We start from the raw sequence: 11,889 nt of genomic DNA on the forward strand, positions 1-11,889 counted from the left end.
CTGTTTCCAAGGATGATTTGTCGTCTTCTTCTTCTTCTTCTTCTTCTTCTTCTTCTTCTTCTTCTTCTTCTTCTTCTTCTTCTTCTTCTTCTTCTTCTTCTTCTTCTTCTTCTTCTTCTTCTTCTTCTTTTCTTTTTTGAGACAAGGTTTCTCTGTGTAGTCCTGGCTGTCCTAGAACTCACTGTGTTGACCAGGCTGGCCTTGAAATCAGAGAGTCACCTGCCTCTGCCATTTGAGTGCTGGGATGAAAGGTGTGCTCTTCCACCATCCAGCTATATTTTCAAGTAGTTTTAAAACTGAGGAATTGCTAAAATGGATGGATAATTCAATGGTTTGAGCACTTGCTGCTCTTGCAGAGGACACCGGTTCAGTTAGTATCACCCATGTAGTAGTTAACAACTGCTGGTAACTCTAGTTCCAGAGGATCTGCCACCTTCTTTTAGCCTCCACTGGTACTGCACACATGTGGTGCACAGATATACATTCATACAAAATGGCTACCCATGAAATGAATAAATAAATGCATCATTTTTGAAATTGGGATATTAGACTGTTGAGGTGGCTCAGTGTGTGTACTCTTTGCCAAGCCAAATTGTCTGAGTTCTACCCCAGAACTCACATGGTGAAAAGAGAGAACCAACTCCTGAAAGTTGTTCTCTGACCTTCACATGTGCTCTATAGTATTCATGTGTGCCCATGAACACACAGAATACATGAAATGTGATTTTTAAAATGTTTAAGCTGAGATGCTGACATAGCTCAGGTACCATATATGTCACCCTTTAAAGTAGCTTTGGTGTGGTGTACAGCATCCCAACCCACCCTAGAGCATCCTCTTTTCTTCCATGAGTCCCTCATATGCATGAGAGCCTCTGCACATCTCCACAATGGAATCACTTGTTGGTCACTTTGCTGGTGAGTCCTGAACTCTTTATGTATCTCAACTACTAGAGCTCCATTAGATACAAGATTTGAACAGATTTTCTACCATTTTGTGGATTGTCTTCGCTTGAAAAAAAGCTCATGTTTATGAATTACCTGCTTGCATCTATGTTTGCCATGTGTGCGCAGTGCCCACAGTGATCAGAAAAGGGCATCATGTCCCCTCGAACCGGAGTTACAGGAGCTGTAAGTTATCATGAGGGTGCTGGGAAGCAGCCACCTTCTTAACTTCTGAACCATCTTTTTGCCAGTTCTTATTGACAGTATTCTTTTGAAGCACAAATTTAATTTTTTTTGGTCAAATTCAGAAAATGGTTGACTGATCTAAGGTTACAACAATTTATACCAAAGCTAGGCATGGTGCCACATGCTTTTAATCCCAATACTTGGGAAGTAGGGGTAGACAGATCTCTGAGTTCAAGGCCAACCTGGACTACAAAGAGAGTATTCCAAGGTTCAGAAAATAAAAAATTATTTGAAAAGTTTAAAAAAAAAGAAAAGAAAAAGATTTATGCCTGTTTTCAGGTTATGACATTGTGGCTTGAGCCTAGTCTCATACATACATACATATAGTCTCTTGTAAGAGATTCATACTTTTACCTCTTAATTTGGGACCGTTGTTAATTCTGAATTAATTTTTAATAGAGTCTTTGTAGTATCCCTGACCGATAACTCATGGGAGGTATTTCATGTGTGACATGGAGAATTTTGTTTAATAACATGTCTTTTGGCAGTGGCTATGGTCACCCATCCATGCTATCACCTTTCAAACTCCTTTTCTTTAAAAGCCTATTAGCTTACAAAGGAGTGGGTTCCCATAAGGGGTTCAGATCTTAGTTAACCCACCATTAGCTCCCAGGATCACCCACTCCTCCTTTCCTATCACATGCACTTTTACTATACCCTGTCTGGCTTAAGCCTCTTCCTCACTTGATTCTCAGGGGCTCTTTCTGACATCCAAACTAACCACAGGTATCTGCATATTAAAGGCTAGGCTCTCTGTATAAGAGCAAAGTGCATCATTTGTCCTTATGACCCTAGGTCAGTACACTTAGAATATTTTCCAGTTTCATTTCTTTTTCTGAAAATTGCTTACTTTCATTTTTCTTTTCAACTGAATAAAATTCCATTGTGCATTTATATCACATTTTCACCATCAGGGCTTCAGTTGATGGACACACGGGATGACTCCATTTTCTGGTTTGTTGTTTGTTTTGTGAATAATGTAGTTGTGAATATGGATGTGGAAATATCTCAGGAGGAATGTTGTTTGGGGGCATGTCACGGGGTGTACTGGTATGACAGGTATATGTCTAGGCATGGCATGATATATCTGGGTCATATGATAGTTCTATTTTTTTGCTTTGTGAGAAACCTCACTGATTTCCATAGAAGTTCCACCCACTTACATCCCATATCAGTGAACGAGTGTTCTCTTAATGACAAATGCATTTGTTTTCTTGATAGTAGCCACTCTAACTAATCTCAAAACAGCTTTAATTTGGACTTTCCTGATGGCTAATCATGGTGAACACTCAGAACGTTTATTAACCATTTATATTTCTTCTTTTGAAAGGTGTTTGATCAGGTACATAGCCTATTTTTTAATTTGGTTGTTTGTTTCAATATGTACAATTGTTTTTGAATTTTTTTATATACTCAAGCTACCGTCTAGACTCTCAGCACTAAGCCTCTGAGAGATGGAAGGATGGAAACTGGAAGGATTTTCTCCCAATCGTAAACTGCCTCCACACTTGTGTCTGTTCTCTTGGGTTATAGTCATGTCTTCTTTGTGTTCTTTGGATATAGTTATGATCACTCTTCTGAGTTGTTTGTCTGGAAGTTCTTCCAGGCCATTCTAACTGGGGGCCTTTACTATGGGATTAGGAATTTTTGGAGGAAACATGCTGTCATGGTTTTTCTTGATAGTCTTCTTTCCATGCTGGTACTTAACACATCTGGAATAGTTTGTCAGTTATTTCCTATGGCAGTTTGAGTAGGTTTGGTCCCCAGAGACTCATGTGGCACTGCTAGGAGGTGTGACTTTGTTAGAGACTGTATGTCACTGTGGAGGTGGGCTCTGAGTTCTCCTGTGCTCAGCCTCTGCCCAGGGTGACAACAGTCTCCTCCTGGCTGCCTTCAGAGCAAGATGGAGAACTCTTGGCTCTTCCAGCACCAAATCTGCCTGCACGATTCCATGCTTCCTGCCATGATGATAGTGGACTGAACCTCTGAAACTTAAAGCTATTCCCAATTAAATGTGTGTGTGTGTGTGTGTGTGTGTGTGTGTGTGTGTGTGTTTATGAGTTGCCATAGTCATGGTGTCTCTTCGTAGCAATAGAAACCCTAAGACATTTCCTTTTTTCCTTCCTTCCTTTCATTCTTTTGAAGTTTACCTTTCTTCTCTCAGTGGAGGGCTTTACAATGTTTAGGAAGAGGCTAAATCTTAATAGGATTGAGATGTTCTTTTCATCTCAAGTCTGGTACCTCTTAGGTATTCAGGGTTCATCCCTAATCTTCCTCTGAGAGTAAGCTACTTCCTAGAAACTATGGCAAAGTTTCTGGGGGCAGTGTAGGTGTGAAGAAATAGTTTCATAGATGTGAAAAACAGAGCTGTAAAAACAAGGTTTTGAGAAATACATCTGGTGGTCAGGATGCCTATGACAAACTTGTGGCCTTTCTGAGAGATACATCTGACGTCAGGATGCCCAGTGATATGATAAAGTTTTGGTGATCAAGATATTGAGGCAATTCTGACTAAGCTAATTAAGACAAAACAATAACAACTGTTCTCCTTATCCCTCCCTGTGGTAAATTCTGAGAACAACCACAAGATGTCATCCTGACCCTGCCTGACCACGCAGTTCACACCCCCTTAAAGGGATGTGCCAACTTAGTCCTTTCCCAGTGATTCTCCAAGGCCAGGTGGGGGCTGGATGAAGAAAGTGACCAAGTGAGCCAAGAACAGTCCCTTGAGCAGGTCAGCCAATACCCGACCAGATCCTTTGTCCTGTGTGCCACAATGAGAATAGGCCAGCTAACCCTGTTGCTGAAGTCTGCCCTCTGTAAAGAATAAAAGTTGTGTGCTTTTTGGGTTCAGGGTTCCCTCTCCCTGTGTGGTTGAGCAACCCCACGTATGTGGATTAAAAACCTTATACCCTCTTGCTATTGCAGCAGTCACTCTGTCAACCTGTGCTCTGTGGGTTGCACTCCTGAGGTAAGGCCACTATGGGGCCTTACAACAGGTGCATCCTCGTTGAGGAACTAAAGCTCCCAGCATTGGTCTGCCTGGGTAAGGGAAGCCCAGGTCCCTTGTGTGGTGCTGGACTCTTGGAGCAAACTTCCTGAATGGCATAAGGTAAGCCTGGTGCAAAAACGCAACACCAGCAGGGCACCTACCATACTGTTTCCAGATGGAATACATTTCCCTAAGTAGGTGAAATCTGGGACCTCTCTTCTGGTACAGGAGGTCTCTTCAATCTCCATGTGAATTTTGAGAAGGTTTGTTGAATCCTGCTAAGAATCTTTCTGGGATCTTAAACATCTTTACATTGAATTTGTAGATAACTTTAGGAAACGGTATTGTGTCAAAGCTCACAGTGTTAAGTCTTCCTGATTCTAAACACGGATTGTTTTCACATTTACATAAGGCTTCTTCATTTCTTTGCACAGTGTTTTGTGTCTTCTAGTATGTAGGTTGTACACTTCCTGACCAAGCCAGCTCAGTCAATCAACAGGTTCTTCAGCACAGGAATGAGGATTAAAAAGAAAATTGACAATTAGACAACACTGTAGTATGACCCCAGCCAGTTCTGAGGCTGAGTCAGGTTTATTTTTTCCCAATCTGCTTTTATACCATTTGATTGCATGCAAGTAATAAGGTCAGTTCTAAGTTAAGGAACAAACAAGGCAATAAACACAAACAGTCAAGGAACAAGCAAGACAATAAACAAAGTCCTGTGATCAGTGTTTCTAGGGGCTCATCAGGATGACCAAGATACCTGAGCCTACTCTCCTTTCCTAGCCCAAAGTCATATTCTTGCCTGAAGCCTACTTCTTTGTTCTAGCCTAAAATCAGATCCCTGCCTGAAGCCTACTTCCTTGTCCTGGCCCAATGTCAAATTCCTGTCAAGGGGCTCTAAAAGTTCTCCACAACTCCCTTTGTCAAACTTTTTTCCAAAATACACTTTTTGCTGTGAGACCCTTTTTTCTTTTGGACAAGATCTCACTGTGTAGCTCTGCGTTTTCTGTGCAGCCCATGCTGGCCTCATACATGTGACCATCATCTTGCCCCAGCTGCCTCTTGATGCTCCCTTGCATACAGTGGTTTTCTAAACGTTGTGCTGTTTACTTCTAGTACACAAAAATACTATTGATTTATTTGTAATGATCCTTGGAATAGAAAAGTTAAGGTTCTGTAAATGCTGGCCAAGTGCTCTCACTGCTATATACCAGTCCCTTTACATCAGCTTTGTAACTTTGTTATAAGGTCCAATAGATTTTATATGTGTTTTCAAAAGATGTTTATAACTGCTTTGTTTTACCAATTTTAAATATTATTCTAGGATGGTAGACAGAGGTTAAACATCTGTGAAAACAGCTTGGTAGCCCCAGCACTTTCTCTCATCCCTTCCTCATCTTCTCTCTCCTATGGCTGGAAATATTATTTACTGATCAGCACACTGCGATATTTCCCTTTCTCATAAATAATTTGACAGTACTTGTCTTACTAGTTAGGGTTTTACTGCTGTGAAGAGATACCATGACCAAGGCAACTCTTACAAGAACAATATTTAATTGGGGTTGGCTTACAGGTTCAAAGGTTCAGTCCATTATCATCATGGGAGGAGCATGGCAGTGTCCAGACAGGCATGGTGCAGGAGGAGCTAGAGTTCTACATCTTCATCTGAAGGCTGCTAGTGGAAGACTGGCTTCCAGGCAGCTAGGGTGAGGGTCTTAAAGCCCATACCCAGGGTTGGGGATTTAGCTCAGTGGTAGAGCGCTTGCCTAGCAAGTGCAAGGCCCTGGGTTCGGTCCCCAGCTCTGAAAAAAAAAAAAAAGCCCACGCCCACAGTGACACATCTACTCCAACAGGGCCACAGCTTCTAATAGTGCCACTCCCTGGGCCAACCATATGCAAACCATCACAGCAGTATTTTCCCATTCTCTGTTTTTACTTATATACTTAGTGCCTGAGAAGACTTTCAGTATTTGCTAAGTGAGTGAGGATAATTGATTAATTTATACACATAATGATATTCCCACAATTATCATTTTCCATGATGTTGACAATATCAGGCAGTATGTAAGAACATATGGGTTCATGCTCTGGTACTCTGGTAACAAATGACCTGTGAATTCTAGACATTTATGAGAGGAAAGGCTTTTCTTTTCTCCTTTTTACATGTTATAAGTATGTGGTTGATCATCTGCAGTAGGTCTCTACTTCAAGATGAATGGTCTTTCTCTAGAATGTTCCTGGTGCTGTGGCACATGGAAACGAGTATGTGTCATACTACACACTGGCTTTTAAAAACATCTGCTCCAGAGGGACTTACCGCTTTTGCTGAGGATATGCTGGGCATACGGGGCCTATAGGAAGGCATGCTGGCTGTTTCTTTGACAAATTGACATATCTAGAGTCCTCTGAGAAGATGGAGACTTGACTAACAAAATACCTCCATCAGAATGGCTTGCAGGCAAGTCTGCAGTTACATTTTACTGTTTGATGGGGGAGGGCCCAGCTCACTGTGGTCTGTGTCACCCTGTGTGGTCCTGGGTTCTATAAGAAACTAGGTCAGGCAAGCCATAGGAAGCTAGTCAGTCAGCAGCATCCTTCATGGTCTCTGCACTAATTCCTGCCTCCAGGTTTCCCTGGCTTCCCTCAAAAGATGGCCTGTGATCTGGATGTGGTAAGCTCTACTGGCTGGTTTTGTGTGTCAACTTGCCACAAGCTAGAGTTATCACAGAGAAAGGAGCCTCCCTCGAGGAAATGCCTCCATGAGATCCAGCTGTAAGACATTTTCTCATTTAGTGATCAAGAGGTGAAGGGGTCATTGTGGGTGGTGCCGTCCCTGGGCTGGTGGTCTTGGGTTCTATAAGAAAGCAAGCTGAGCCAGCCAGGGGAAGCAAGCCAGTAGGTAACATCCCTCCATGGCTTCTGCATCAGCTCCTGCTTCCTGCTCTGTGTGAGTCCCAGCCTGACTTCCTTTAGTAATGAATAGCAATGTGGAAGTGTAGGCTAAATAAACCCTTTTGTCCCCAACTTGCTTCATGGTCATGATATTTGTGCAGGAATAGAAACCCTGACTAAGGTCAAAGCTATAGAAATGCTCTCTTCCCTTGGTTGCTTTTGCTCATGGTGTTTTGTCGAAGCAACAGAGAACAGAGTAGGGCACAATTGAAAAGCTCTCAGGGAGAACTTTCCCTCGGGATGGAGACCCTCCAACTCCAAAGACCAGACTGAGACACCACAGGATGCAATCAGCAAGAGGATTTGGTTTATTGTCGGGATACACAGGCACAGGCACCTGCGGGCGCTTCAGTCACTCGGGGGACTGGCGCGCCCCACGGAACCAAGGATGGGCTTTTTATAGAATTCTGGGGAGCAGAAGCAAGCATACAGAAGCAGATGCATGGTTACAGGGATATAATTGGTGGATTCTAATATGGCAAGGGTTTAGCTCGGGGGCAAGTTTCCTAGCTACCTTCCTGAAACATAACGGCTGACTCGGCCCCCCAAGGGTTCAGCCCGGGGGGCAAGTTTCTTAGCTACCTTCTTGGAACATAACGACTGACTCGGCCCCCCACCAGGGTGTGGGACCTCTCCCGGGGCTTTTTTTCATTGTCAGGTGCTCAACCGAAGTCGTCCTGTTGCCAGGCCTTCAACCAAACACATCCTGCTTGGCAGCCGCTGTGTACTCAGTGTTCTAACCTTTCCCTGAACCAGTCATCTTAAGTACAGCCTTGTAAAATGGCGTTACTGCTGCTAAGCTGGGGTCTTTCATTCCCCCATTTTTTTTTTTTTTGTTAACTTTGAGTGAAATCTTTCACTCGACTTGGTCAAGAAATTTCTGTCTGGTGGGGGCTTATTTCCCCACTGACTCTAGGCCACAAAAGGGCTAGGAGGAGCCACGTAGGAGTTTTAACTTTAAGGGGTTTGGAGTGCGCTGAACTCTCCATGTCTGGGGTGTAGTGTTGTGATTAGTCAATTCCTCAGACCGGACTGCCTTGACGTGTGGTGCGTGGATCTAAGCCGAGACTCCGTCTACCTTTAGGGCGGTCGGGGTAGTCAGGAGGACGGTGTAGGGTCCTTTCCACCGTGGCTCGAGATTCTTGGTCTGGTGTCTGCGCACCCACACGGTGTCTCCAATCTGGAACGGGTGTGGCACCACCGGATGCTCAAGCTTGTCCTGGTAAGCAGCGGCCAAAGGTCTCCAGACGTCTCTCTGCACAATCTGTAGGGCCTGTAAATGGGCCCTCAGAGAAGGGCTGTCAGCAAAATCAGCAATGTTTGAATCAAAGAAATGGACAAATGGGGGTGGTGTTCTATATATTATTTTAAAAGGAGTTAGACCAAGGGGGCCCGGGGTATTCCGGGCCTGATATAGAACTAGGGGAAGGAGGGCCACCCAATCCTTTGAGCCAGTTGTAAGCGTAAGTTTGGATAAAGTCTCCTTAATTGTTCTATTCATGCGTTCTATCTGACCTGAACTCTGGGGTCTATCTAATCAATCCCCAGCAATTTGGCCACCAACTGACTTACTTGGGAGACGAAAGCGGGCCCGTTGTCCGACCCCAGCGCTTGAGGCATGCCATACCTGGGAAAGATTTCCTCGAGGAGCTTCTTGGTGACCATTTTTGTAGTCTCGTGCTTTGTGGGGAAGGCTTCGACCCATCCTGAGAAGGTGTCTACAAACACTAGGAGATACTTGTATCCATATATACCTGGTTTAATTTCAGTAAAATCAATTTCCCAATGGATGTCGGGACGGTGTCCCCTAGGACGAACTCCTTGTCCAATCATGGTCCTTCCCGGGTTAACCTGAGCGCACGCTTTGTAACTCTCAGTCACCTTTTGTATCGCTTTGTCCCGATTTAAAAAACATAGATTTATCTCTTCTCGATCTAGTAAGGTTTTCATCTTCTTAAACCCCAAATGGGTTAATTTATGTAAAAAGGAGATCAATTTAAAAGTCTTTTGTAGACCCACTGTTTTAGTTGAGGGTGGTAGATGGTCCCCATTCTTTAGGAGCTCTATGTCCTCATGGGCATAAACCCAACTGGTTTGTCCCACTGGTGGGGGCGTGGGTTGGTCTGGGCTATTTAAGGGCAAGATTTGTTTGTTCATGGCCGCTTCTCGCGCCGTGGCATCGGCCAGCCGGTTTCTTCGTGCCTCTGGGTTGTGCCCTTTCTGGTGTCCTGGACAATGTATAATACTCAGTCTTTTGGGCAAGAATAGGGCTTCTAAGAGGGCCAGAATTTTAGCCTTATTTTTAATATCTTTACCCTTAGATGTGAGCAGCCCCCGCCTCCGGTAGATCTCCCCGTGGATGTGTGTCGTGGCAAAGGCATAACGGCTGTCTGTATATATATTTAGCCTCTTACCTTTTGTCATCTTGAGCGCCTGAGTCAAGGCGATGAGTTCAGCCCGTTGTGCGGAGGTACCAGCAGGCAGGGCTTTCGCCCAAATCACTTTGTCTTCTGTAGTGACCGCAGCTCTAGCCTTTTGCTCTCCCTCTGTCAAGAAGCTGTTGTCATGCTGTTCTGCCTCCTCTGGTAGAGGAAGCAAGGTGGCAGGATTGAGGGCGACTACGGGCCCAAACTGAACCCGTTCTGCATCCAGTAACAAGGCTTGGTGTGAGAATTAGAGAGCCAGCGGTCTGGGGGCTGCTTTACCAAGGCCTCCACTGTGTGGGGTGCTAGGATGGTGAGTGGCTGTCCCAAAGTCAATTTTTTAGCGTCCTTGATCAGGACAGCAATAGCAGCCACCATCTTTAGGCACGGTGGCCAGCCGGAGGCCACAGGGTCCAATTTCTTAGACAGGTAGGCCACAGGGCGTTTTCAGGGTCCCAACCTTTGTGTTAGGACCCCTTTAGCATACCCCTGTTTCTCATCGATGAACAGTTCAAAAGGTTTGCAGGAGTATGAGGGTGGGATGCTGAACCCTAAAGTCAGGAGCAAATTGTAAGGGTTTGGAACAGTCGGATGAATATCTTCTACCCTCTTGTTGACATCTCTCAAGTCTTGTACTGGCCTATAATCTCCAGTGCCGGGTTTCTTAACAGGCAGAAGAGGCGTATTCCAAGGCGACCGGCAGGGGACTAGGATGCCTTGATCCAGAAGCCTCGTAATGTGAGGCCTTATACCTTGATAAGCTTTATGTGACAGGGGGTATTGTTTTATGGAGACTGGAGTTGTAGTGGCCTTTAACTGTATAATTAAGGGGGGCTGTTGGAGTGCCAACCCCATCCCACCAGTCTCTGCCCAAGCCAGTGGAAAATTCGTGACCCAAGTGTCTATTTCTAGGGATTGTGGCTTGTCCTGTCCCGGTTCATATAGTCTATATTCATCCTCTAATTGTAGGGTTAGAACTTGAAGGGGAGTTCCGTGGGGGCCAGTTATTTGGGCCCCTCCTTCTTCAAAATGAATTTGTGCTTTTAGTTTGGTGAGCAGGTCACGGCCCAGCAGAGGGTACGGGAAGTCCGGAACATGTAAGAAGGAATGGGTCACCTTACCGGTAGCCAGCTGAACCCGGCGGTCCGTAGTCCATCGGTATTGTTTCTCACCAGTAGCTCTTTGTACCCAGGCCGTCCGGTCGCTGAGTTGTCCTGAAGCTTGAGTGAGGACTGAATGCTGGGCTCCTGTGTCTACCAGGAAAGTATCCGGCTGCCCCCCCAACTTCAAGCGTTACCCTGGGCTCGGGGGGGGGGGGGCTCCTGGCCCTGACCTCCCTAATCTTTATCTAGAGCCAAGAGGGAGGTTCGTGGTCAAGGCTTTCGGGGTCCGCCAGGCTTCTTGGGGCACTCTCTGGCCCAGTGTCCTTTCTCTTTGTAATAGGCACATTGATCTTTATCTAGCTTCAGCCCCTTTCGAGCTCCCCCCCATCTCCCTTTCTTTTTTTGGCCCTGAACTATGGCGGCCAAGATTTGACTCAATTCTTTGTTTTTTTTTTTTTTTATCTCTCTCTTATTAAAAATCTTTTCAGCTTCTTTAAGTAAATCCTGTAATGTATAGCCCTGTAAATTTTTTTAACCTCTGTAACTTAGTCCTGATATCTGGAGCAGCCTGCCAGATGAAGGACATAGAGACACTCATCATTTGTCCTGGGTCATCTGGGTCATAGGGAGTGTACATACGGTAGGCCTCCTTAAGTCTCTCTAGAAAGGCGGAGGAAGTTTCCCCTGCTTCCTGTGATACCTGTTTTACCTGAGCCAAATTAGTAGGGCGTCGTATAGCCCCTCGGAGACCCGCTAGAAGCAACTGGCGATAAAGGCGTAGGTGTCCCTTACCTTCAGCTGTATTAAAATCCCAGTTTGGTCCTCAGGCAGCTGGGTGAGACGCCCATCATCTCCCAGAACATGCTTTCTGGCCTCTAGGAACACTCTTTGTTTTTTTTCTGAGGTTAAGAGGGCCTGTAAGAGCTGTTGGCAGTCATCCCAAGTAGGCTGGTGGGTAAGTAAAACAGATTCTATTAGGTCGGTGAGTGCCACCGGATCTTTGGAGAAAGAAGGGTTGTGTTGTTTCCAATTGTAAATGTCAGCTGCTGAAAACGGCCAGTATTGGGTCTGGCCACCGGTTCCCTGTCTAAGTGGGAAAGCCTGGGAGGTTGAATCTGGCATCACCTCGCGCTTATTGTGCAATCTCCCTGCGACAGGGGAGAAACCCTTATCAGACTGTGGCCCGGCAACTGATCTGGCCGGCGGCTCTGCCTCCTCCGTTTCAGCC

At 45.3% G+C, this 11,889-nt stretch overlaps 1 protein-coding gene across 1 annotated transcript; it reads right to left on the minus strand.

The window, feature by feature from the left end:
- Window positions 1-7,422: 7,422 nt before the first annotated feature.
- Window positions 7,423-10,831, minus strand: LOC134486907 (uncharacterized). Its single transcript, XM_063288518.1, has 2 exons — window positions 8,763-10,831; window positions 7,423-8,433 (listed from the first exon to the last, which is right to left on the minus strand). The coding sequence occupies exons 1-2, from the start codon at window positions 9,557-9,559 to the stop codon at window positions 8,193-8,195; spliced, it is 1,038 nt and encodes a 345-aa protein (XP_063144588.1). The 5' UTR covers window positions 9,560-10,831; the 3' UTR covers window positions 7,423-8,192.
- Between the last annotated feature and the right edge of the window lie 1,058 nt (window positions 10,832-11,889).

This window comes from Rattus norvegicus, chromosome 5, assembly GCF_036323735.1.
Source record: "Rattus norvegicus strain BN/NHsdMcwi chromosome 5, GRCr8, whole genome shotgun sequence".
In the NCBI taxonomy this organism is placed as follows: domain Eukaryota; kingdom Metazoa; phylum Chordata; class Mammalia; order Rodentia; family Muridae; genus Rattus; species Rattus norvegicus.